General features: G+C 39.6%; 3 protein-coding genes and 1 long non-coding RNA gene across 4 annotated transcripts; 2 read left to right on the top strand and 2 right to left on the bottom strand.

The window, feature by feature from the left end:
- The first annotated feature begins 5476 nt into the window (after positions 1–5476).
- Positions 5477–10877, top strand: fastkd3 (FAST kinase domains 3). The gene is made up of 7 exons (XM_044339811.1): positions 5477–5604; positions 6490–7989; positions 8105–8190; positions 9903–10077; positions 10161–10230; positions 10350–10464; positions 10589–10877. Exons 2-7 carry the CDS (start codon positions 6525–6527, stop codon positions 10685–10687), a joined length of 2010 nt encoding a protein of 669 aa, XP_044195746.1. The 5' UTR covers positions 5477–5604; positions 6490–6524; the 3' UTR covers positions 10688–10877.
- Positions 10878–10911: 34 nt separating this feature from the next.
- Positions 10912–14868, bottom strand: chmp5b (charged multivesicular body protein 5b). The gene is made up of 8 exons (XM_044339813.1): positions 14698–14868; positions 13027–13131; positions 12474–12520; positions 12248–12341; positions 12085–12156; positions 11718–11826; positions 11353–11468; positions 10912–11260 (listed from the first exon to the last, which is right to left on the bottom strand). The coding sequence occupies exons 1-8, from the start codon at positions 14764–14766 to the stop codon at positions 11210–11212; spliced, it is 663 nt and encodes a 220-aa protein (XP_044195748.1). The 5' UTR covers positions 14767–14868; the 3' UTR covers positions 10912–11209.
- On the top strand, positions 11780–23096 carry LOC122972592. The gene is made up of 2 exons (XR_006399782.1): positions 11780–11868; positions 22892–23096. It is a non-coding gene; the product is annotated as an uncharacterized LOC122972592 (long non-coding RNA).
- LOC122972590 (delta-type opioid receptor-like) lies at positions 17610–24039 on the bottom strand. Its single transcript, XM_044339812.1, has 4 exons — positions 23880–24039; positions 23282–23534; positions 20411–20763; positions 17610–20071 (listed from the first exon to the last, which is right to left on the bottom strand). Exons 2-4 carry the CDS (start codon positions 23524–23526, stop codon positions 19542–19544), a joined length of 1128 nt encoding a protein of 375 aa, XP_044195747.1. The 5' UTR covers positions 23527–23534; positions 23880–24039; the 3' UTR covers positions 17610–19541.
- Between the last annotated feature and the right edge of the window lie 3144 nt (positions 24040–27183).

The following is a 27183-nucleotide window of genomic DNA, read 5'->3' as shown; positions in this document are numbered from 1 at the left end:
CGAGATACACCTGCATTCACCAGAGTTTTGGGATTTCACAAAGGTGACGTCACCAAGAAGTTGCAGTGTTGAAGATTCATCAAGCAGATCAACAGTTTCCCAAAGATCACTCACTGATAATGTCTCATGTTTTTAATAAAGATACATGGTTTTATAACATATCTTTATGGCCAATTGCTGTTTTCATTTATGTTTTGTTTTTTATGTATTGATATCATTCTATATAGCCTATATATACAGACAGTTGATAAATTAAAGGAAAAACTGGTACAGGTCTGAATGCTTGACTCCCACAGTGAGGGGATCTGGTTGCTCTGTTATGCTTTGGGGGGCATTTTGCTGGCATGGTTTGGGTCCACTTGTCCCCTTAGAGGGAAGAGTCACTGCAAATCAATACAAAGTTGTTCTGAGTGATCAACTTTATCATATGATGAAACATTTCTACATTGATGTGTTGACAGCACTCTTCACCACCATCATCAAAACACCAAATGAGGGAATATCTTTTTGAAGAATGGTGTTCGTCAGTCTTGGCACTGATTCTATGAGTCTCTGGACTCTTCTGGAGGGATGAACACCATTCTTCAAAAATTCATAGTATGACAAGACATCCTCATGATCCAATATTATCTCTGTGACAATTTTTTCCTAAATTACATAGTTTACAGGTCATACAGCCTAGTAAAATTAGTGACACAGTTTGGGAATGTTTTAAAGTTGATTCTGTAAAATGAATATTTACAAAAACCTGCTGGTTTCCTGTAATATTTTGTATATTATAAACTAATTGTCTGCTAACAATGTGCACACTGCAGGTGGTGACAGGAACTTCAGTGTCTCTTGCAACATAAATTCAAATCTTACCTCCAAAGCATATTTGGCCTAATGTATAAATGTGGGGTGCTGTCATGGTTGTATAGTAATATTTAGGTATTTAAGTGTATATTTTTTGTCTTTGGAAGAACAGTTTTCTCCTGAACTTTTGGCTCATTAAACTGCCTGCTGCTTATGAGAGCAGCTGTTGTGATTGGCTTTAATCAAGCTTCCCTTAGCTCCACCTGTTGTTGTGAGAAATATTTTATTTATCAATGAATTTGAGTTTCACATGTTTATTTTTATTTTATTTTATTTTATTTTATTTTATTTTATTTTATGTCAGTCGTGACGTCATCTGTCATGTCACTGCTATGTGACATCACAGAGGATGTCCACACTGATTGTTTCATCAGTTCTCAGTTGACAGCAGTGGTCATTTGATGTCATTAGTGATACCATCAAGGCTTCATTGATGAAACCTTAATGGCCAGTCATCAGTCTCTATTCCAAGGGACCAAACCACTTACTCGCTCAGCAAATTCTATTAGATCCTCCAGAATATCCTCTATACAGGATTGGACCAGACCATTTCGTCGAACTGCATGTGGACAGTCAGCTTTCTCTGTCAAAGCCACAACTCAGTGGAACGTCCTACCTGATGATATGAAGAATTGTAGTTCAATCAATACATTCAAGGCCAAATTAAAAAATCTACTAAAGACCAATCAGCTGTGTGACCACTGAGTCTAAACTTTATCTATGGTCTTCTCATTAGCGCAGGTAGTCTTGCTTTTAATTCGACAAGTTTACATTATTACTTTCTGATTGACATTGTGGGTGTATGTGATGTACTGTTGTGTGTAGCTTTTCATTTTGTATTTTGTATTTTGTATGGTTTGTTCTGTGTGTTTTTTGCTTTGTACTGTTTATTGTTGTGCTGTTGTATGTTTTGATTGATTAAAAACTGCACACTGTCCCAATCGATAAATCGGATCAATAAAGATTTCTCTCTACTGCAATACTTTAACTACATCAAGCTGATAATACTTATGTACTTTTACTTAAGTAGGATTTTTCATGCAGGACTTTTACTTGTAATGGAGTATTTTTACATTGCTGTATTGGTACTTTTACTTAAGCAAAGGATCCGAATACTTCTTCCACCACTGGAAAAACTTGTGTTATAGTTTATAACAAAATAGTTCTAATAAACCATAGTTCTAGTGTTGTAGTTCTGTGTATCTGTGGTGCTGCATTGATTGATTGGTGTGATTGATAGTAGTTGCTCCTCTTCTCCAGGTGGAGGCAGTGTGGATCAGACTAAACAGTTTTGGTTTCTGAGGTTTGTTCCTGGAGCATGAAGCTGTTTTAAGATGTAAAGATGATGTTTGATGTTTGTGTGATGTCACAGGTGTTTGTTGTAAAGTGTGCAGAGTGTAAAAAGACTGGGTCCCGCTGTATCGCTCAGGCTGGACTACAGCGTCTATTCACAGGCGCGATCCCACTACTGAGCGGCACGGGGGCTTTGACCTGCTCCGTCTCCGATCTGGGCCGGTGCACCCCTCCTTAGACGACCTGGTGTTCCCGGGCTCCCCCAGGAGCACCATATCGATACCGAACTTAGCGCGGACACCCGATCGGCATAGTCCGCTGCAGCTCAGAGCTCCTGAGCTCAAACGATCCTCCAGCCTCAGCCTCCCGGTAACTTGGATTACAGGCGCGCGCCACCGCACCCGGCGAGATACACCTGCATTCACCGGAGTTTTGGGATTTCACAAAGGTGACGTCACCAAGAAGCTACAGTGTTGAAGGTTCATCAAGCAGATCAACAGTTTCCCAAAGATCACTCACTGATAATGCCTCATGTTTTAAATAAAGATACGTGGTTTTATAACATATCTTTATGGCCAATTGTTGTTTTAATTTATGCTCATTATGAATTTATTGATATCATTCTACATAGTCTGTTTATACAGACAGTTGATAAATTAAAGGAAAAATTGGTACAGGTCTGAATGCTTGACCCCCACAGTGAGGGGATCTGGTGGCTCTGTTATACTTTGGGGGACATTTTGCCGGCATGGTTTGGGTTCACTTGTCCCCTTAGAGGGAAGAGTCACTGCAAATCAATACAAAGTTGTTCTGAGTGATCACCTTTATTCTATGATGAAACATTTCCACATCGACATGTTGACAGCACTCTTCACCACCATCATCAAAACACCAAATGAGGGAATATCTTTTTGAAGAATGGTGTTCGTCAGTCTTGGCACTGATTCTTTGAGTCTCTGGACTCTTCTGGAGGGATGAACACCATTCTTCAAAAAGTTATAGTATGACAAGACATCCTCATGATCCAATATCAACTCTGTGACAATTTTTTCCTAAATTACATAGTTTACAGGTCATACAGTTTAGTAAAATTAGTGACACAATTGGGGAATGTTTTAAAGTTGATTAGTTCTGTAAAACGAATATTTACAAAAACCTGCTGGTTTCCTGTAATATTTTGTATATTATAAACTAATTATCTGATAACAATGTGCACACTGCAGGTGGTGACAGGAACTTCAGTGTCTTCTGCAACACAAAGTCAAATCTTATGTCCAAAGCATATTTGGCCTAATGTATAAATGTGAGGTGCTGTCATGGTTGTATAGTAATATTTAGGTATTTAAGTGTATATTTTTTGTCTTTGTAAGAACAGTTTTCTCCTGAACTTTTGGCTCATTAAACTGCCTGCTGCTTATGAGAGCAGCTGTTGTGATTGGCTTTAATCAAGCTTCCCTTAACTTCACCTGTTGTTGTGAGAAATATTTTATCTATCAATGAATTTGAATTTCAGATGTTTATTTTACTCTTTCATTTTATTTTATTTTAGTTGTGACGTCATCTGTCATGTCACTGCTATGTGACATCACGGAGGATGTCCACACTGATGGTTTTATCAGTTCTTAGTTGACAGCAGTGGTCATTTGACTTCATTAGTGATGCCATCAAGGCTTCATTGATGAAGCCTTAATGGCCAGTCATCAGTCTCTATTCCAAGGGACCAAACCACTACTTTTACTGCAATACTTAAACTAGTTTTCTGATAATAGGATACTTATGTACTTTTACTTTATTTTTCATGCAGGACTTTTATTTGTAATGGAGTATTTTTACATTGCTGTATTGGGACTTAAGCAAAGGATCTGAATATTTCTCCCACCACTGGAAAAACTTGTGTTATAGTTTATAACAAAATAGTTCTAATAAACCATAGTTCTAGTGTTGTAGTTCTGTGTATCTGTGGTGCTGCATTGATTGATTGGTGTGATTGATAGTAGTTGCTCCTCTTCTCCAGGTGGAGGCAGTGTGGATCAGACTAAACAGTTTTGGTTTCTGAGGTTTCTTCCTGGAACCTGAAGCTGTTGTAAGATGTAAAGATGATGTTTGATGTTTGTGTGATGTCACAGGTGTTTGTTGTAAAGTGTGCAGAGTGTAAAAAGACTGGGTCCCGCTGTATCGCTCAGGCTGGACTACAGCGTCTATTCACAGGCGCGATCCCACTACTGAGCGGCACGGGGGCTTTGACCTGCTCCGTCTCCGACCTGGGCCGGTGCACCCCTCCTTAAACGACCTGGTGTTCCCGGGCTCCCCCAGGAGCACCATATCGATACCGAACTTAGCGCGGACACCCGATCGGCATAGTCCGCTGCAGCTCAGAGCTCCTGAGCTCAAACGATCCTCCAGCCTCAGCCTCCCGGTAACTTGGATTACAGGCGCGCGCCACCGCACCCGGCGAAATACACCTGCATTCACCGGAGTTTTGGGATTTCACAAAGGTGACGTCACCAAGAAGTTACAGTGCTGAAGGTTCATCAAGCAGGTCAACAGTTTCCCAAAGATCACTCACTGATAATGCCTCATGTTTTAAATAAAGATACATGGTTTTATAACATATCTTTATGGCCAATTGCTGTTTTAATTTATGCTCATTATGAATTTATTGAGATCATCCTTCATAGTCTATATACACAGACGGTTGACAAATTAAAGGAAAAACTAGTACAGGTCTGAATGCTTGACTCCCACAGTGAGGGGATCTAGTGGCTCTGTTATGCTGTGGGGGGCATTTTGCTGGCATGGTCTGGTTCCCTTAGAGGGAAAGGTCACTGCAAATCAATACAAAGTTGAGCTGACTGATCACCTTTATCCTATGATGAAACATTTCTATCCTGATGGGAGTGGTCTCTTCCAGGATGACAATGCCCCAATTCATACGTTCACTAGGAGTCACTGAATGGTTTGATGAGTATGAAAGGTCACCAGCTCTCAACCCAATTGAACACCTATAATAGATAATTGAATACTGGTAAGGTTATGTGTATGTGGTGATGGTACAGAGTCCTTTGTTACTATCGTAATTTATTTTTTATGTAAACGCTATATCTAATGTAAACATTAGATCGGTGTATTTATAGCAAAAATGAATAAGTATCAAAAAATCTCCCCATGTTGTTCTGGTTCAAACAATCTTTGCCCCAATGGGGGATCCTTGTTGGTTAATGTTCAGCTAGTTTTATTTACAACGTCAGTATTTGTATTATGTGTTATAAAAAATTTCTTGGACTTCTAGGTTTAGTCATTTATTCTGAGTCATACGTTTGAAGCTGGGATTTACGAGGCTCCGTGAACACCTCACTATGCTTACGGAACCACGTTAGCATCATGGCACCAGCCGGCATCCTCCCGGTAACTGTTCCTTACTTTCTGTGACCCTTTGCCGTGGACAGAAAGCTCCAGGTATGGCTTTAGCCTGTTTCGTCTTGATATTTGTTCTTTAATTATCACTCTGAGATTAAATGTCCGCCTTCAGACACGCTAACAACCAGGATAGCGGCGCGACTCTTCAAGGCTAGCAGCTAAGTAGCTAACGTCAGCTAACAGCTTCAAGGTTAGTTAGTTAACAGTAAAGGAGGAGGTCAGACAACTATTTTACAAACAAATGGAAGAAAGTTTCAAACAAAACAATATATCTCTGTATATGTTGAACTCTGTTGAACTATAATCATATGGATGTAATGTGTAGACTGGTTATGAAAAAGAGAAACTAGAAAATCTGCTGATTAACACAAGTCTCATAATGGTAAAATATTAACTTATATACACAAAAAAGCCAAATTTATGCACCATCTTCTTTTTAAAATGCTTTTTACACCGAATTTGGCCTTCGTTATAAATCCTTGAAGTGTATGAATTTAAAAATCTGCAAAAGAGCTGCTGAAATTTGTTCAACTTTACGAATGAATGAACCCTGAATGTACTAATCTCTCATTTAAATTGAAGACTTACTAATGTTAATTAATCTTCATTTATTGTATTATTTTTGTTGAATTATTTACAATTTATATATTTTAAATGTATTTTCTTATCTTTAATAGTTTTATTGTATAGGTTAGTTTTTCTTTTGCTTATTTGTTTTCTTTTAGTCAGATACATGTCCAGGTTTTTAATACCTTGGTTGACTTGCTTTGTTTATAAAATTTATTGTAAATAAAGTATTAAAAACAGTAAAGAAGGAGGGAGCTGAGCACTCTCATTGCCAGTAGTTTTGTTCTCTTCTTTTGTTACATAGTGTGAATATGTGTTTGGTCTCAAACCCTTAAAACTTTTTTCTTGTCTTTAAAGTTTTTCTTCAGCCGGGTCTCAGGAGTCCAGTTTTCATGGCTTTGAAGCTGATCCAGAGACGTGCGCTGCTCGGGCAGTTGGTGATTCAGCGTTACCCTCCTGCTGGACCTGTCTGCCCCACCAGGTTCCTGAGTACCAGCCCTGCAGGTCAGCCCTCATGTGTTGCATGCCTGTGCACTTCAGCCAGTCGCTGCATCCAAAAACAGGGCTGCCGGAAGCTCCAGCCGGACTGCGGAGTAAGGAGCCTGGCCACCATCGTCAGGGAGCCGTCCTTCGTCGCCAGCAGCTCTGTTGGACTCCACAGAGACTCAGTTCCCAGGTTGCATCTGACCCAGCTGCACCGACCCACCGCCATAGAGGAGCAGGCTTTCCTGCAGCGTTTGGGGTGCTGCTCCTCATCCCGGCAGGTCTTCAAACTGCTGCGCACAGTGGAGATCATGTCTGACACCATGGCGGCAGCAGCTCTTCACCGTGTGGCCGACCTGGAGCAGGAGGGTCACTCTCTGAAGGATCCATCCGTGCTGGAGAATGACACCATCAGGGCCCTGTGCTCCCAGCTGGAGGAGGACTCTGGGCGGCTGACGGACGCTGGGCTGGTGTCGGCTCTGCTGGCCTGCACACGCCTCTTCTTGGATCCTTGGAGTACGCTGATGGTGCGGCTGGTGTCTGAGAGCCAGGAGAGGCTTGACCGGGGGCAGATGAGTGTGGGGCAGCTGTGCATTCTGGGCCAGGCGATGCTGGCCATGGAGGGTCATAGCAGTGTGATGCTAGAGGAGGTGATGGAGCAAATCCAGAAGCAGGAGCCCGCCCAGTGGAGCCTAGCAGATCTCGTCGCTGTTTATAGACTTCTGCAGGGTGGTGTGGGTAAAGACGGAAAATATAGAGACCTGTTGAACGCCATGCACACTCACGCTATGACCGTCACCTTCCGTATGGATCCTGCTGCTGTCAGCGGGCTTCTCAGTGCTCTCGTGACCCTGAATCAGACCCAGGCCATGCCTCTCGTGATCAGTCTGTGTAAGCAGGCTGTGCGGCATATACCTCGCTTCACTGACGAGGAGCTCAGCCTTGTGCTCGGCGCACTAATGCACTTTGGTCACAGTGATCATTACTTTGTGGAGGCGATGGAGAGGTACGTACCCACAATGGCCTTCACCTCCCACCCAGAGACAGTAACCAAGGTGATGCAGTTCTTCGGCCGGAGGAACATCCTGTCCCCGGCGGTGTTCGACGTCGTCGCGGAGAGCTTTGTTTACCGAGCAGATGACTACAGCACCAGCCAGGTGGCCAGGCAGATCATGTCTTTCGGGAAGCTGGGCTACCTTCCGCCCAACGCCGGCGACGTGTTCAGGAAGGTTGAAACCATCCTGCGCACACGCTTCTCACACTTCCAGCCTCGTACGCTGCTCAGCCTGCTCCACTCCTGCATCCTGGTGGAGAGGTTCCCTGTTAACTTTGTTTCCAAAGTTTTTAGCAGTTACTTCCTCCAGCAACTGCAAGGTAAAACATCCTGTCTGACGCCTGTGAGATATATTCACGTATCATGAATGCATGATAAAAAATTCCCCTTTTAGAGATAAATATTTTGTATGTTCTGCATTTATCTATGTTTCAGAGGAAGGCACTAAAATGGACCGGATCATTCTGGCACAGCTGACTCAGCTCTACATGACGCTAAAGTTAGAATGTCCTTTCTATGAGGTATTTAACTTTTATTTGTGTCAAGTTAGATATTAAAGTGATAAAGCCAACCCAGATCAGATACCTGGATACCACTTAACAAATCATCAGTATGTGAGGTTCAGTGCATTCCCGTTACTTGTGAGGAAACCTGAACCTGCTATCTTACTGACTTCCTACATTTCCCAGAATTACTTTAGTTCAATAGAAAACAGATATGAACTGGTTGGGTTAATCTGCAGCTCAGGTTTCTAGATGACCAGGAGGATTTTTCAGTTGCAGTAATTGAAAGGCACTGAAGCATTCAGATGGAGCGTCTACATATACTGTCTACGGAGAAGTTGGTGTAGCTCACCCTTATGTATGTGAGGTTTAATGAGGAGGATGTTTTTATCATTAATTGTCTGATACACATACTGTGTGTGTCTCTTTCCATCACAGATCTTTGAACAGCAAAAGGTGGCAAACCCTGTCCCTCCTTCCTTTCTATCATTTACTCCCTTATATTTTTCTCTTGTTTTTACACATACTAGAAGAGAAAGTAAAAAGGCATAATTTTTTAGCATGACAGCCGTAACCTTTGAAAACAGAATCGAGAATCAAATCTATCCAAATACCAAAAACTAAATTAATTTTGAAAAAATGCACGCCTTTCATATCCAGCAGTGTATACAATTATATTTTAATTTAAACATAACCCAGTTCTTCATGCAGGAAAAGACAATTAGACAACTGGTTTCCAGATGTCAAGCACATAATCTTCCTCTCAGTGTGCCATATTTCTCCCAGACACCTATATTAGTCTTATCAGTGTTTTTCCCCAGTTTGTGGCACTAATTAGCTTCTGTTGTAATATACATATATCAGTAATTGTATACTCGTTAGCTCTCAAATTAAAGGATAGTTTCACATTTTTTCAAGTCTGTCTTAAAACAATAGCCACATGTCCATATGACCACTGAAACAGGTTTTTTCTTGCTGTAATCGTTCCTCCTGTTCATACTGACCATTAGAAAGTTCCTTCCAATGTGCTTACAGTATAAGTGATGGGGGCCAAAGTTTACAGTTCTTATTTTGTTGGTCTGAAGACAATATGAAGCTTCATCTGTATCAGTTAGTCAAATAAAGTGGATATCTTTTGATTTTTTTGTAAAAAAAAATTTCCTCTTTGTGTCTCGACAGTGTTTCCTGTTCAGCTGCAGTGAAAGTATTGTAACAAAAAGAGGAAATTTGGCACTAAAAAGTCTGTAACTCTGAAAGATATTGACTTGATTTTCTCATTTGGACGGCTGAAGCCTCATATTAGCTTCAAATAAACTTTCAAATACACTTTTGCACAGGATGAGGGATGTGTCAATGTTCATTTGGGCACCTGCCTGATATTTTAGGACAGACTTGGAAAATTGTAAACCTATCTTGTCAGATCTGGAGGGTACAAATGAAATAAAACCAGGATACTTGGTGTGCTAAGAGTCTACTTAACATTTACAGCAGATGTTTCACATACTGTAGCTAAAGATCTGCTGTCAGATAGGATGATACCTGTGCATGAATATCTTGGTGTGGCATCATGTTGTTTGTGTTTGGGCAGTTATGTGTAAGAAATCAGATATCCAGTCAACAAAGAGAGGCTGGTGAAGCCAGGTTCATTGCCAATAGCTGTTGTTGAATGTTGTGAATTTACAGTATTAGTGTGTCCCCGCCTGCTCCTTCACCCTCTGTTGTCTCGTCAGGGTCCCAGACTTCTTCCCAAGTACCGCGTCAAGTCTTTCCTCATGTCTGGACATTCTCTGGAGACACCGGTGGACACACATCTGTACCACTCAGTGAAAACCGGACTAGTGGATTTGCTCGGGGCACGTTCATACTTTGGATCCAAAGTTCTGACACCATACTGCTACACACTAGGTAACATCCTCTCAGCTGCTTCTCTTCTGAATGTTTCCTGTAGTTTATACCTACTTGATATTTAATTATTTTTGTTCTTGTAGATGTGGAGATAAAGCTCGACGAAGAGGGATACGTGCTGCCTGCCAGTCATGATGATGATGTTTTCAAGAGGTAAAGGTTTTCATGTATTATATAGGATTACTACTTCTGTTACATGACTATGTTTAACACACAATAGTCATCTTAAAAATGTGTTTTAACTCATTGTACTGTTATTTATGTGCTGACAGGATAGCTCTTTGTATTGATGGACCCAAGAGGTTCTCTACAAACAAGAGACAGCTACTTGGTAAAGAGGCCATCAAACAGCGACATCTGAGGCTTCTGGGATATGAAGTCGTGCAGGTTAGAACCTCACCTTCGTATGAGGGAGGATGAAGGATCACAGTACATTATGTCTGTTTTGCATATTTCTTTCTGACTTCCGGTATAATCTTTTGTTCCTGAAATTTGATCTCGTCTTTTCTAGATCCCGTTCTATGAAATGGAAAAACTGCGAAACAAGACCAGTGTGGTGGAATATCTGCACCAAAAAATCTTCCCTCACAGTTACAGACTGAGCTGGTGATGATAGAAAATAATCTGTACGCTGAGGATCTGACATCAGGGGCCGTTATTTCTCTTGAGCTTTTTCTAGCTTAACGATATCATTATTATTTATTTTTACTAAAGATGCCATTGCCTAAATAATGTTTAATTTATTGATTATGCAATTCCACATGTTTAACTTCACAATAAAGTATCTTTTGTATAAATGATGACTTTTTAATGACTTCAATGTATCACACAAAGTTAAGGACTGCTTGAAAAATATAATTTATTTTGTTCTTGGCAGCACAGCGCTGCAGAAACTGTACAATGTTAAGAGAATCCTGATTCCAACAGTCACCTCAGATACATATAACATGAGCTCACTCATACAGAAGAATAATCAAAATTTTTAATTAAGAAACCTGATTTCACGTTAGAGTTTACACAATTTGTCAGACAGAAGATGCTTTGGTCTAAGGCCCGGAGTGTTAGTTGGATAAATACAAAAAAAGAAGGATATGATACATGTAAAACAAGCCCGAGTGTCCTGATTGCTCCTTTATGTGGCAGGAATCTGAGGAAGGCCAAACTCGTCCACCAGAACACCATCCTGGAACATAAAATAAAGACATAAATAGATGCTATGCGAACAAAAATGTCTTTAACTGATGACAAACTCTGAATCCTAAACCTGTGACGTACCCTGTTGGTTGACTTGTCGCCAGGCAGACCCTGTGGGATGGAAGGAGCTGTGGAGGCCTCGTCCAGGTAAGAGCTGTCGTCATCCAGCAGGAGCTCGTCTCCCAGAGCATCCAGCTCTGTGAACACAGCAAATATGTAAGTTTGGTCTTTAATAGGCACTAAAATCTACTGTGCAGCCTTCTGCCTTACTGTCGTCATCTGCAGAGGGATAATACTGCAGAAACAATATTTATAATTTATTAATTAAATCCATAAATAACTAATTGGAAGAGATTCTCTCTGTTATGCGGTTTTTAAAGATGGAGGACAGCACCATCTGCCTGTCATCTCCTCATAAGGTCCTGGCAGATAAATGCTTTACTGACCTGCTTCCAAGTCATCATCATCAATTTCAGGCGTGCCGTAGCTTCTGCCCAGCGCTTCCTGGATGTCGTTGGCGTCTTCCATCATGTCCTCGAGCTGGTCTTGAATATCCTAAGTATTTAAAAAGGAGTTAAAATGTGGCAAAGAGAAAATGTAAGTTTTTTCTAATGCAATTGTCCTTTTATTGAGTGCTCATGGAAATTTTATATCGGGAAGAGAATTTGGATTTATTATATCTTGGAACATATTCCCAGTTATCTACTGTGACACTGTCTCATCTGCTGATATCAGAAAATATAAACAATCCTTAGTTATAGCCAACATTAGATTTAATCACAATGGTCGTCTATCTGACGTAAACTGAAATACCTCAATCTGATCAATTTTCACGTTCTTGTACGCTTTCTTCATGTCTTTGAGGCCGACTTTCATGGCATCAACCTAAAAAAAAAAACCAAACAGATATTAGCAGCAAATCATGTTTTCTTCAGTATGTAGCTCGTCTGGTACGTTCACTAATCGTGTCTCTTACTGTGGTTTTAGTGTCTTTAAGGGATTGGATTGTGTAGTTTGCTTGTTCCATGTTGAACGACTGCTGCATGAGGTTGTCTCTCTGACTCTCATACCTGCAAGAGATGAGAATGAAGTTAAGTTTAGCAAATAATGAGAAAAACATTTGAAGCTTATAGTTTTTTGGGTTTTTTTTAAACATGTTTAAGAATATGAACACTCTGACTTTAGGAAATAAAATTACTTACATTCTCTTCTGCTTCAGAACTCTCATTGCCTTTTGCTTGACCATGTTCTAGTAGATAAAAAAATTGAGACCACAAACTCAATAAACATGAACTTGACAAAACTATATGATGAGCAGAGCTGGGAGTCAAACCTAAATACTTTTTGGTATCAACTGAAATGCATCAGTAGTATTAAAAAATGTCAAGTTATCAAAACTGTCATCAAATGTCTGGTCAGATTTGTGCTGATCTTTACATATTCTTTGATTTTTCCTTATTGAATTCAGAACTTTGCCATTTTTTAGACAGTATTTTATGTTCTTGCACAGTTGATTGTGTTTAGACAACATTTAACATTTGAGTTTAGCTTCTTTTGTCAAATGAAAAAATGCTTTGTAGAGAAACATGTTTATACTTAACGTATAGAAGAAAGTATTGTTTTGTTGTGAGTAACAAAGCTTATCACATTCTATGTGACACTTTCAAACAATACTCCGACATAATGATTAGAATCTCAGCATTCAGTGTGATTTTCAGTCAGTATTTCACAGCTGCACTGGACATAAAATCTCACCTTTGAAGGCCCATCTCTCATCTTTTTCATCTGATCCTTGTACTTCACAAGTTCAGCATCTAGTCTGGCAATTTTCTTGTCAACAGACTCTGCCCGACCATCAACCTTAAAGCAGAAAAGAACAGAACATCAACTTTTGTGTGACAGTAGATCATTGGCCATTGAATCATCTTAATAGGGGTGTTACAAACTAAATACAGTCAATACAAATTGATCAACTGCTTGTAGGCTGTCCCTTACGGCACACAAACACAGTAGCCTCATTGATTACCATTAAATATGACAAAACCTCTGTTTCTTAGCTTCCAATTCAGGGTTAAGGGAGACATAAATAATGATATTTAGCAGCAGATTCTCTGTTTTTTCACCACTAACACTTGTGAAATCGTGTTAGACATCGTAGCAAAAAGCCTTAACGCTGTTTAACACATTTTCAGATTTGTGAAACCTTTATTTTGCTTATGAAATTAGAAAAAGGGCAATTCAACTGCTTTTTTTTACCCATCCAGAACACATAAGAGCAGGTCGAGTTTAAAACCCACTATACTTGGACTTGTCAAATCTGGACTAGATTAACAAGGAGACTCCAGAAACACTTTAAAACACAGTTTCTGATTTGTGACACCTTTATTCTAGTTGTGAAAACCGAAAAAATACACAAAAAATAAGAAAATAAAGCTACTGTAAAATGAATAAATCTCAGTAGTATGATACTCTGTAATGTCCTCTGTCATACTGGAGTACTGGTTTCTTGAGACTTTTTAATACTGAGCAGGTAGGACCATAGCAAATAGACATAAATGGCAATAAGACTGAAAAACAGTTTACCATGAGTAAGGGCAATAAATAAGAAAAAAATGCCACAGTTAAAATGATCAAAACTCAAGAAAGGGCGATTTCACTGCTTTCCCCCCCATCCAGACCACATATGAGCAGATCCAGATCAAAACGCAGTATACTTAGACTTATCAAATCTGGACTGGATTACTATTATTAAGATTAAGATTTGACAAGTCTAAGTATAGTAGTTTGGTTTGATCTGGATGGGACAAAAAGCAGTGAAATCGCTCTTTTTTCTGTTTTCATAAACAAAATTAACGTTTCACATATCTGAAAGTGGGTTTAAGCAGCGTTAAAGTTATTTGCTACGATGTGTAACACTTTTTCACAAGTGTAAGTGGTGAAAAAACTTAACACGAAGCATCATTATTTGTGTTTCCCCCTTTACTTTTCCCATAACAGCTAATTTTAGCGTCGCAGCTCTGCCCAGACGAGCAACCAGTATAACTGGTTTAATGTCAGCCAAGTCACTGAGATGAACATGACATAGTTTCTGTTGTATGTTATTCAAATGGCTCAAATTCCAGCTCAAAATTACATAAAGCTGACTCATTACCCAGACACACAAACTGATTTAAATACCTTGATTATCGACGGATATTACCAGAACATGGCGTTTAGTCTAAAGCCTTTGTTTCACTCCCGTCTGGTTTTAATGTAATGTAACACATTATTAATGTATAAGCTCACGTCCATTAAGACAAAATTATAGTTAAACGTGACAAACTCTGGCCTCTGGTTCTGCCCAGAAAAGTTGGCTAGCAGTTAGCTAAAGGAAACCATCTTTGTTTACTTCAAAAGCTCAAAAAGTTGTTCCAGTTTCATACTTACGTTTCCTATGCAGTCCGTCAGGTTCGGCGGTGGACCTTTAGGTTTCCCTCTGCCAAATATACGATTCATTTCGGCAAAATAAAGACTTTAAAATGTTTTAGAGAAAGCCGCGTTAGTTCGCTGTCAACAGCTGGAGAAAACAACCAGGAAGGAGACGGACTTTCAGTGACGTCAGCGGAGTCACGTGATCGGTACTCCCTCGACCACGCCCCCCTCACAGTACAAACAAACAAAGAAGGCACATTTTCATGTTTTAATCATCAAAAATCTTCGGCCTCAGGTTGAGCAAGAAAAAAACCAAATATAAAAATGACATAAAGTAATAAAACTTAAATGAAAATGCATAAATAATAATAACAAAAAAGAAAAAAATAGGACTATTTCAAAATAACTTAAACATACGGATGGATGGGTGACAAATTAAAGGAAAAACCAACATAAAGTGCCTTATAAAGGCTTCAGTGCACCTTGGCATTTATTCTACAGTCTCTAAACTCTACTGGAGGGATAAACACCATCCTTCCGAAAGATATTCCCTCATTTGGTGTTTTGATGATGGTGGTGGAGAGCACTGTCTAACACATCGGCCCAAAATCTCCATCGGTGTTCATCTGGGTTGAGATCTGGTGACTGTGAAGGCCATAGACTATGATTCACATCATTTTCATACTCATCAGACCATTCGGTGACCCTTTGTGCCCTGTGAACTGGGGCATTGTCATCCTGGAAGAGACCACTCCCATCAGGATAGAAATGTTTCATCATAGAATAAAGGTGATCACTCAGAACAACTTTGTATTGATTTGCAGTGACTCTTCCCTCTAAGGGGACAAGTGGACCCAAACCATGCCAGCAAAATGCCCCCCAAAGCATAACAGAGCCACCAGACCCCCTCACTGTAGGGGTCAAGCATTCAGACCATCCATCTGTATCTAGTAATGAAAACAACTTAAGAGCTTTCTCCACAATGCTTTGTTTTTTGTTTTTGTTTTTGTTGTTTGTATTCTTCTTTTTTCTATTTTATGGCGTTAAAATGCATTAATGCCACCTACTATGTTGGAGTGTGAACCAGAGTTATATCTGCCCCCTTAAACAAACAAACAAATAGAAGAAAAAGAACACTAAATTCTTTTAATCAACCTAATTTCTTTCAAATACTGGAATAGGCTCCCTAACCCGATGGTAAATAAATTTTTTAGACTCTTCCTCTCCAACCCTCCTGGTTTCCCTCTTTAATGATTCTCATTCTCTGGAGTATTTTTTGCAGTGACAAACTTCATGCTCCACTGATTCCTCTATTTGACACATAATCTATTTGACACATAATCCTGAGGGATGTTTGTCTATTAAAGGCAGTGTTTTATTAAGTCTGGTGTGTCCTGCGCTCAGCCTTGTTAAGTTGTTCTCCTCTGTGGTGCTGCTTTTAACTGACCTTGCTATGTGCACGTCTGGCTGTACTGCATAAAGGTGTCGTCCTGTGTTTGCTGCATCCCGACTGTGCTTCTGCTCTTTAATGATGTTTCTTTTGATTGTTCCTTTTGCTTCAGATTTACTGAGTGAAATTCTTCTCCTCGTGTTTCAGTGCCTGTTTTGCTAATGTGTCCACAATTTAATTCTCCTTTATCCCTCTGTGAGCTGGTATCCACATAGATGTTATCAAAATATTCATATTTTTAAATCTGTACAGAGTTTCATATATCTCATTAACTATATCCTGCCTATTGTGAGATATAAATGAGTGAAGTGACATTAATGCAGAACATGAATCTGTGCACAGAATAACTTTTCTAGTTTGTAACTCTTCTATCTGCTGTAATGCTGTTGCTATTGTCATAATCTTGACTTTGAAAACTGACAAATGATCTGATATTCTTCTTAACAGAAACTCATAAGGCTGGTTCACTAAAAGCAAAACCTGTGCTCCCTGTCTTATTATCCTTGGATCCATCCGTACATACTGGGATAAATGTATGATATAATGTTTGTAACCAATCTTCAAACAAAACTTCAAACTTCAAAGAAAGCATTAACAGTAATCTTTCTTTGTACCGAACTGCACTGAACTGTGAAATGCTTTACAAAAAGAAATCATGTTAAAAATAAAACAGAAAACTTATAGGCAATAAAAGCATTAACTGAACCAGAATAAATGGAAAATGGACCCCAGACCTGCAGACCTCGAGACCCCCAGTGGCCTCCAAAAGCTCCATGTGTGGCAGCTGGTTTGTGGTGATTAATTGTAACTCTGTTTGGGACTTCAGGAATCGAGCACTGACATGATTAAGGACTTTCAGCTGGTTCCTACTTTATTATCTGCTCTTAGGACCCCATCTCGTAGAGGGACGCTCTGTCAAAATCTAGGTTTCAGGTCAGTCCCACCCTGATCTAATCTAAAATATTTCATTCAAAACAACATGAGGAGGAGAAAAGTGACTAATTCTTTGCATTTGTGATGCCACAATGAACAACTAATGCTTGTTATTTTCACTTGATAAGCGACTAACTAATTGGAACATTGGGATCATTATCTGATCAAATAGTTACTAATTAGCTAATCAAGTTAACACTAAATATGACTGCAATGAAGCTTCTGCAAGGTTTTAGGATTTCTTTTCTAAGCAGACAGATCAGTATTTGCTATTTTCTTCCTCTGGAGGGAGCTGCTGGCTTACACTAAAAAACACAAAATCAGGACGCAAGTGGCTCCTGACCTCCCACCAAAAACCCATATCTGTGCAGAATATTGTCTATAAACTAAAACTGCTCTTCTTTTATCAAACTGTGTGACACTGTGAGGCAGAGTTCTTCTCTTTTAAAGCAAGATATGCAAATGTAATGATGTAGAGCAAAGACAGGGAGACATTTGAGCGCTTACAAATCATCTCCGTAAAAGATGAGAGTCGATGTGCATTTGTTAAACTTGCTTTAATATTAAGCACTTTACAAACAGGATGTTTTGATCGATACATCTTCTGTGCAGCTGACAGCAGACAAAGCCAATATACAGGTGCAGATTATAAAACAATAAGCAATGAGAACATAAAACGTCTTGATCACAGTGTAGTTTCCTCTCTTTGTTGTCTAATAACGGAACTTCTGCGCTATTTCTATATTTATGACCCAGAGAGGTCTGGTTTAGGGACATTAAAGTGAAACTGCAAGTGTTTATGAAAATGGATTTTCTTACTGACTCACTTTAATATTAGCAGAAGTCCTTCTCTAATGATATAGATGAGTTTATACCATGTTTAATCATATGTTTATATAATACAGAGTATATTTGCAGTACATTCAAAATAGTTTACAACAGCACAGTCCATCAAGCATATAGGCTGCTGACGCTGCATTATAATATCATAGCAATGATCACTGACATGCTACAAATACAGTATATTTCATTGATGTCTGTGCAAAGTTTTTCTTTTCTGTCATCTGTACAAAAGAAGGTATTGTATACATACTATCACACTGTACAGTTGTCATGATATACTGTATTTAATCCTGTGCACGACTTGTTTAAACAGCGACTCATGTTTTCAGATTAAAATATTCCTCTACAACGATAGCATGAGTATTTCAATAGGACTATGTGTATTATGGTAAAAGCCATACACAGCACATGTGATTGAATTATATACCATAAATTGAACAACTTATCAAACTGGACACAACTCCAGAGTCAAAGCTGATAGAGAGCCCTCTGTCAAATTTTAAAAGCACATTCAAGTCCAGGATTTTCCCCTTAAAACATTCATCATGGGTAAACTTTTATAGCTTTTATACAACCAACTGTTGCTTTTTTTTGCAACTTCAAAGTCCAACATGAGTCAGTTCTCTCACATCAATCAGCACAATTCAAACTCTTCACAGACGTAAAGAGGATTTTGGCACATATCCGCTGTCAGTGATTCATGCAAGTACCACCGACATGTTAACTGTATATATATATATATATATATATATATATATATATATATATAAAAAATTATACATGATGTGCTGTTTGAGCCATCTGCTAATCATTCCTGTAACCATTTTCCACTGCTACAAACATGTGTTATCCTGGACTGTTAAAAGGCACATTTGGCAAAAGATTAATAGCAGGAAATGACAGGAATAAACAAAAAAAGGAGAAAGGAATAAACAGAATGTAGTTAAATGAGAATAAAAACTAAAAAACATTGATGCAACAAATATGAAACTTGCCAATATTAAAGTTTTCATTAATCTCTTTCCCCATGGAGTAATCAACAATTTCCTGAGAAACTTTGGTGTTATGATACTAACATATCACTAATTTTCCACACATAGGAATACTTGTAATCCATATAATTGACAAGCAGTTATTTTTTAGGAATATAATCTCTTTAGGAAAGAGAATGACTTTAAAATCAATACAGTAAAAGGCAAATTTTAATCACATTTGGGCTGTTTTGGTGCTTAACAAAACTGTCTTCTAGTCGAAGTTGAAGTTATAAATACACAATCTTTATCATAGCTGACACAAGGAAATACATGAATGAAAGTGGGAAAAGTCACAGCAGAAGGGAAGTTAAGGGGATTAAGTTATTGTCACGTAGAGACGTTTTGTGGATTAATGGAGTAGATGGAATACAATTTCTAACATGTAACTTTCACTTGATCTCTGAAATATAATCATATATCAATGTTGGCACTGTTTAAACCCCCCAAGTGATGCGTCCTCTAACAATAAAAACAAGCGGAGTCAACTTCAGTAATAGAGTCAGAATCACAGTCTACATTGCTGACGTGACGTGGGTTAAGCCCAGGTCATGTGAGTCTTCTTTTCCAATATGGGAAATTGAAGACAGTTCCACTGCTAGTCATGTCGGCTTTCTAGTCCCGTTTGGATTCTCCAGGGGAAGCGCGGCCTCCCTCACAGCGCTGGGAGCCTTCTTGCTCCCCGATACCTTCTCCCCCTTCAATTTGGCTGAGAGGCAGAAGTCTTTGAAGCAGCGTTTGAAGTTCTCATCCAGGAAGGCATAGAGGACAGGGTTGAGGCTGCTGTTGGTGTAGCCCAGAGCCACGCAGAAGAAGTAGGCGGCCATGATGGCGGTGGTTTCGGGTACGCTAACGAGCGCCTTGACGAGGATGAAGATGTGAATGGGCGTCCAGCAGACCACAAACACAGCCACCACCACGACCACCAGGCGGGTGATGCGGCGCAGGTTGCGATCCTTTTCCCGTGAGCCGGACAACATTCGGACGCTCTTCAGCCGCAGGACCATCAGGGAGTAGCACACGGTGATGATGAGCACAGGCACGACGAAGGCAAACACAAACACACATATCTTCATCAGTGTGTCCCAGTAGACGTACGGCTCCGGGAACTGTAAGGCACACTCTGTTATGTCTGCAGGAGGACAGGAGGGAAGGGGGGGAGAAAAGGTGAATTAAGTGATGAAGTGGACTTGTGCTTCATCACAAATAAATTTCCACTCTGTGCCTCTCTGCTATCAATTTAGCAAGCTGTTATGGAACAGCTAATCTGCACTCAAAAGGGAACATTTTTGTGCTAAATCATCTATATTCAGGAAGAATGATGCATGATGTGTGGCTAATGGAAAACTCTGCACTGACAGATGATTTGATAGACTATATTTCTGCTCTGAAAATACTATTGCTGCATACTTTAAGTGAATCTCCAACACTGAAAATTGGCTGAAACTTTTATTCAGGAACTGTTTCTCACCACTGTTTGTCTGGGTTCCACCCAGAATAAAAGCAGGTATCCCTGCGGCTGAGGACAGTATCCAGATGCACACATTGATCATCTTGGCTTTGATTGGAGTGCGGAAGTCCAGGGCTTTCACCGGGTGGCACACCGCCACGTAGCGATCCACACTCATCATGGTGAGAGTGAAGATGCTGGTGAACATGTTGTAGTAGTCGATGGAGATGAACACCTTGCAAACCACCTCACCGAAGGGCCATGTGTTCAGCAGGTAGTCGGTGCTCTGGAAGGGCATCGTGGTGGTGACGAGGGCGTCGGCGAGCGCCAAATTGAAAATGTAAATGTTGGTGGCCGTCTTCATCTTTGTGTACCTGTTAAACATGCAGAACACAAGGTTGTCCTGTAATATCCAGGAAGAGAGATGACCAGAGCTAACCATCCATCCAGACTGTCATGGCTGACGTATATTGCTTGGCTGACTCTGTAGAAGACCTTTCTGCTCGGCTCATTATCAATTAAACACTGGCCATTAGTCCACTCTGCTTCCTTGAATATGTAATGCAATTTTTCGGACTCGCAGTTCATTGTTATGTATAGTATACTGCCAATTTCAGGCTGTGCGTAATCAACCTGTTTTCACTTCATTAAATTATAATCACATTAACCGTCTACGTGATGACTTTTTCAAAGTCTAATTTTAAAGTTCAATTTCAGTTTTTAATTTTTTCCAGTAGTGATGCCTACAGGATATAATGAAGCCCTGACATTAACACAGACAGTGATGCATTCTTTTACTTTATAATAATATATTTGTTGTAAACTATATTAGAATGATTATAAAACATAAAAATGATTAAAATGTTGAAACCACATTTCTTGATCCACCATGACCTGCAAGCACCAGGCAGCATGTGCTTGTTTATTGTCATCAAAGGGTGTCGCTATTTGACAAAGACCTCGAAAAGTTGTTTAATTTATCAAAATCAAACCTGAATTCTTTCTCTTTCCATCAGTAAAACCTTTGGATAAAACCATACATGACGCCATTGCAGAGCTGAAGATGGTTATGGATTTTTGAGACATTAAAAGCCTTAAAGGAATAGTCAGGTATTTTGGGAAATAAGCTAACTGTATTTACTGTCTTGACGAGATGAAAAGAAAGATACCACACTCATGTGAGAGTGGTATCGATCTTCTCATCTAACTCCTGGCAAGAAAGCAAATAAGTGTGTTTCCAACATTATTGACCTATTCTTCAAAAAATGTATTTATTGATTTTTTTAGGCAAATGGGGCCTTTAGCAACAAGCTAAACACACTATTGACATAATGTAGCAAACTGCCTGTTTGCCTGCACATCAAGCAGACATGGAGCAACATTAGCAATCATTTGGAGTCGTGTTTCTGCAAACTAGAAAATTCAAATCCAATATTTACTCTCCTCTTAGCTGTGTTTTGCTTGAAATATCTCGCTTTATAGCAGTGAAACGCTTCACTATGTTCACCAGCTAGTCGTTAGCTTCATCTGTCTGTTGTTTGGTGCTGAGTAGGTCGCATTACAAGGGATTTTTAAAGTTTCTCTCTATGGAAAATGGCTGCCTGCTGCAGGTGTAAAGGAAGCTGATGAGAGCGGTGAGAGTGAACCAAAACAGTTAAAAGTGTGGCCCGTAAAACCAAAACAATGAGCTGAAAGAAGCTAAAATGCTCCAAAGAGCTGAGAGGAACTGGAGAGCTATGTGGGTTGATTACTACGAGCAACACCTTTCACACAGTCATTTTATCTATTGTCAATATAAAGATATTTATTAAGGCAGCTTTAACAAAACAAACTATGCCTACAAGGTGCATTACCAGGTACTGCTCTTAATGGCTTATTGTTTACTGTCTTCTGTTGACTCTATAAGCTTTTGGATTAGTGTAATTTCAAATACTTGTTTACGCTAAATCACCACAAACCACTTCTTTCTCTCTGCCAAAATGACCCTCCACAGAGCAACTAAACAGTAAAACATAGAGTCTTTGCTAAAAACTGAAGTGATAAAATCAGCTTCTACCGACAGGCGACGCAATCACTTTGATTTGAGGTAATTGCGTCTACGGACCAAAGCATTCTGGATGGCACTGCTGCATTTCACTGTACGTCGGAGGAGATTTGTTGCTCTCACACACCATAAATAACGCCCAATGAGGTGCAAGCAGGCTATCAGCGTGATAAAGCACCACTGGTTTCAACTATAATTAATATCATGTCCACCAGACAATAGGGCTGATTTATTAAATATTGTTATTGTAGTTTGGAGGTCTTGAGGGTTACTGGATTCATAAAATTGGGTACTTTGAAGCTTTTGGGACACTTGTCAGCCAATTTGTAATGACAGCAGGGATTTTAAACCCTTTCTTTGCCAAAATGCTACTGAACTTTCTCTCTTGGGATTTCCTGGCTACAAAACTCATTTGGATGTTGTCCGAGTTGAATAAAAATGTTTCTATTTCCATGCAGATTTGGATGAGCTTCGGAGCAACATGCCTTCTTTTCTCCGGAGGACCTGTCTCCTGAGTGCATCCGAGATCAAAACGCAGGCGCTGAGGAGAACATGCACCAGATGGCCTAAAGGTCACCATAAAAGACTAAAGGGTTGGTGCCTGTGGCTTATTGACAAGCAACATTTACAGAAGCTGTGAATAAACACATACTGCTGGCTGGTTTTCTGCATTCCTGTAAGGCTTTCCTGCATGTGCCAAAAGATAGTCTTACTATACTACTTACTATACTACTATACTTTAAATCACCATAACTTTCCATAACCTCATATGATTATTGTGCACATTTTGTGGTGTTATGCAAGAGAGAATATATCAGTATATATTTACCAAAATAAAATGATCCTACCTGATGATCACATACATGACGAGGCAGTTCCCCAACAAGCCGACCACAAATACTACGGAGTAGACTGCAGTGATGATGGGGATGATGGGGGACATGCTCTCCGGTTCCCAGCTATCATCATGGGTCACATTGCGGTTCTCTGAGTATCCGGACACCCAGGCTGAAGAATTCACCGGACAGTCCTCCATCAGCGTGGAGAGGCACTTATTGTCTTCTTTGAAAATCTCAACCGGAGTGCTTTCCATGCTGACACCTGTTTATTAGGTTGAAAAACAGCTCCTAATTAATAATTTAGAGGATGAATGGATTAAAAAAAAAGCCTTACACAAGCCTTAACGGTTAATAATAAGGGGACCGAGCCAGAAAACCGCGTGGAAACAACCACTTAAATAATGGATAGAAAATTTTAAAAATATATCATCACATTAATGCAAAAACATGAGACCTGCACAAACTTCACCTGGGTTTCAGAGCCACTTGTAGAACATGCAAAACACAGTCGAAAGCACACACACACACACACACACACAGCTCCAGTCTTTCAGAAAAAAAAAACCGCGCATACATTTCTGCAATGTGAAGCTCGCAGATTACTCACCTTGGTCACCCCCGAATTAACGAACGCACCCAGATGTGTTTATCCTGCCCGGTTACGATGCAGCTCCGCTTGTTTTGTTGCCCCGCTGAAGGTTACAGCTCATCAAAGTTTGTGGATGCTACTGCGCGCCCGGAGAGGAGCAGCGGCGGCTTTGCGGGCACTCGTGCACACGCACTGATGAAGAGGAGGTGGTGGTGGTGGCGCGCAATCAGGCTAGATCCACCACGCACACACACGCACACGCACGCACGCACACACACACACACACACACACACACACACACACACACACACACACATACATTTGTTGTCCTAGGTCACTTTTGGGGACATTACATAGACTTACATTAATTTCCTGGAAACTTACTCTAACCCTAACCTCAACTGCTGACCCAAAAATCAGCTTTCTCCCAACTGGGGGCACGACTTTTGTCCCTAATTGGGAAAACTGTCCCCAATTAACTGGTCCTAAGTTTGAAATTTGTCCCCAAAAGTAGCCTATAACAGACCACACACACACACACACACACACACACACACACACACACACACACACACACACACACACACACACACACACACACACACACGTGTTGTTCTAGCTCACTTTTGGGGACATTACATAGACTTACATTCATTTCCTGGAGACTTACCCTAACCATAACCCTAATCTTAACCATGGACCCAAATATCAGCTTTTTCCCAACTGGGGGCACGACTTTTGTCCCTAATTGGACGAGTTGTCCCCAATTAACTGGTCCTAAGTGTGAAATTTGTCCCCAAAAGTAGCCTATAACAGACCACACACACACACACACACACACACACACACACACACACACACACACACACACACACGTGTTGTTCTAGTTCACTTTTGGGGACATTAGATAGACTTACATTAATTTCCTGGAGACTTACACTAACCTTAACTACTGACCCAAAAATCAGCTTTTTCCCAAATGTACAAGCTGTCTCCAATGAACTGGTCTTTAGTCTGAAATGTGTCCCCTGAAATAGCCTATGACAGACCAACACATACACACACACACACACCCTTCACCCAAAATATGACATGGCAGAGTGATGACAATGACCTGCAGGCTGACACACAATCTCCTTCAATCTTATGTCACAGTGGAGTAAAAACCATTGAGCAACATTAACTAAGACATCCCTGATTTGTTTAAGCGAATTGGAGATCTTTAAAAAAGGGTGAACATGACAAAACGTCACTGATCATCCCAGTTTAGTGTTAAATGTCTAAAATCTCTCCTAAATCTAAAAATATAACCACGCAGCTCTCCAAGGAGGCATCTCCTGGTGTAAGTTTTAAAGCAAAGTGACTAAATGTCTGTGTTGATAGACGATGGTGAAGCTGAGAAGTGAGACAGAAGGGAGGCAATGCAGCAGGAGAGATGAATCTGGTGGTATTCAGCCCTGGGTGGGTGCAGTGACGGGGTCATACCTCTTTCACTGGACTCAACGCTGCACATTTTAAGGCATTTCTGCTTTAGTGGACAAAGTACGAAGGCAGCAAAGGGAGATGATAGATGACCAAGGTCCAGCAAGCAGATGACACCATTAGTAATAGTATTTTACTGATTACTGACAACAAATGCTCTTACTTTTTACAGAGCAAACAGTTCATTCTACCTTTTTGAGAGTTTTTTATGTTAGAAAAAATGCTGATTGAACTCAACATCTGAGAAACCACATATAGATTTGGTTTGAGGGTGCAATTTTGGTCTGATGAGAGCAGAAAAATGTCTTCATACACCAACTGTATATTGCTGCTTTAAAGTCTGAAGCCCTCAGACTGATGTATTGAGCTTGGTTTCTCTGCTAAAGATCCCCTGCAGCGTTGTGCCAAGAAGCAGCTCTCCTTTATTCTGCAATACTGGCAAACACCGGCTGTTAGTGAGATAAGTATTATGATAGCTGCTGAAGCGTGTTGTTGAAGTACCGTGCAGATGTGTGAGGTGCATCTGTCTTCAACGACTGTAAAGTTCTGTTTGGAGTCTCTTAAACCGCTCAAAAAAACATACTTACCACGGCTTTATCAGCTTGATACTTCATGACTTTAGTTAATTTTGTGAGAATTGCTTGTAAAAATGATTTTTAACTGCATGATGATATCAAAACATGGTTAAATACAAGTGATTTTCTTATGTTATACAGATCTAACTGATCCCAAATACACAGTAAGAAATGCCACAATGTAGATGACATACTGCACATTTATTTGTTTGTAAACAACTTTTTGGTAAGCAAAAAGAATATATATTAGCTCATATAAAGGTCATATAACCTATAAAGCATGAAATATATATATCTTTATTTGGTGTAATTTTCTACATAGTGGGTTTTAAAGAAAGAAATTATATTTAAAAGACAGAAAAATGGTTGATTTAGCAATTATTATCTATTAAAAGTCTTCTATATAGCACCTTTCATACATACAATGCAGCTGAAAGTGCTTTACATCATTGTATATACAGTATATATATAAAACACATTTAAAATAAATAATATATATAAATAGCCCATATATATTGACTGATTGATTTTCATTGACAGCCAGGATTATTATTATTTTCTTCATATGTTTTGTTCATCATTTCATCGTCTCCTCCTTTAGAAGCACATATATTGTATTATATTATATTACATTATATCATATTCTTCAGCCATAATAATGACAACAAACATTAAGGCTGCAATGACTCAAAACATTGCATGAAACAGAATAAAAATATAAACTTACAGATGTTTGCATTGGATGCATCGGGGAAACGCTTTGCGTGAACATTATGCAACAGTGATTTACAGCGACGTGAGTCATCCTCAGCTTGTCATCTGTCGACAAAGTAGCCAATCTACCACAGCTGAGCTAATGTTTGAGGGTATAAAAAGGTCTCATTTGTTGATTCCTCAAGGCTCTCGGGAAGCCATGGATCTGTGAGCTTTTGTCAGTAATTATGGTGAATTTAAGGAGCAAAACCAATGAAAAGTCAAAAGTCATTACTGCAGAAAAAATAATTTAAACTGTTTGGCTGCTGACTCAACGTAAGTTATGAATGAGCTCATTTCTGCTCTGGGTATCTGCTTCCATTATTATATCTTTATAGCTAGAAATGTCTCTGTCTAGCAATCAGGCCAATTACTTGCAGCTCAAGTTATTCATGTTGAAGAAATGGAAAAGTATCTGCAGATAACCTTAATGTGCACTTTTAAATACACTCAAGAGATGTATTATCCTCTCTACACACACTGAGCTTATGAATGTATTTATCTTTGTATA

Source organism: Thunnus albacares, chromosome 21 (assembly GCF_914725855.1).
Source record: "Thunnus albacares chromosome 21, fThuAlb1.1, whole genome shotgun sequence".
NCBI classification, from domain to species: domain Eukaryota; kingdom Metazoa; phylum Chordata; class Actinopteri; order Scombriformes; family Scombridae; genus Thunnus; species Thunnus albacares.
Note: the sequence above shows the minus strand (reverse complement) of the source record. Positions and strands in the feature narration are given on the sequence as shown.

Coding starts and splice junctions, on each gene's coding strand:
- fastkd3 (XM_044339811.1), top strand. CDS start 6,525: ATGGCTTTGAAGCTGATCCAGAGACGTGCGCTGCTCGGGCAGTTGGTG. Junction 7,990..8,104: donor CTTCCTCCAGCAACTGCAAG/GTAAAACATCCT, acceptor TCTATGTTTCAG/AGGAAGGCACTAAAATGGAC. Junction 10,078..10,160: donor ACCATACTGCTACACACTAG/GTAACATCCTCT, acceptor TTGTTCTTGTAG/ATGTGGAGATAAAGCTCGAC.
- LOC122972590 (XM_044339812.1), bottom strand. CDS start 23,526: ATGGAAAGCACTCCGGTTGAGATTTTCAAAGAAGACAATAAGTGCCTC. Junction 20,764..23,281: donor GTCATGTATGTGATCATCAG/GTAGGATCATTT, acceptor CATGTTTAACAG/GTACACAAAGATGAAGACGG. Junction 20,072..20,410: donor TGGAACCCAGACAAACAGTG/GTGAGAAACAGT, acceptor GTCCTCCTGCAG/ACATAACAGAGTGTGCCTTA.
- chmp5b (XM_044339813.1), bottom strand. CDS start 14,766: ATGAATCGTATATTTGGCAGAGGGAAACCTAAAGGTCCACCGCCGAAC. Junction 11,827..12,084: donor TGAAAATTGATCAGATTGAG/GTATTTCAGTTT, acceptor TTAAATACTTAG/GATATTCAAGACCAGCTCGA. Junction 11,261..11,352: donor GCGACAAGTCAACCAACAGG/GTACGTCACAGG, acceptor TTTATGTTCCAG/GATGGTGTTCTGGTGGACGA.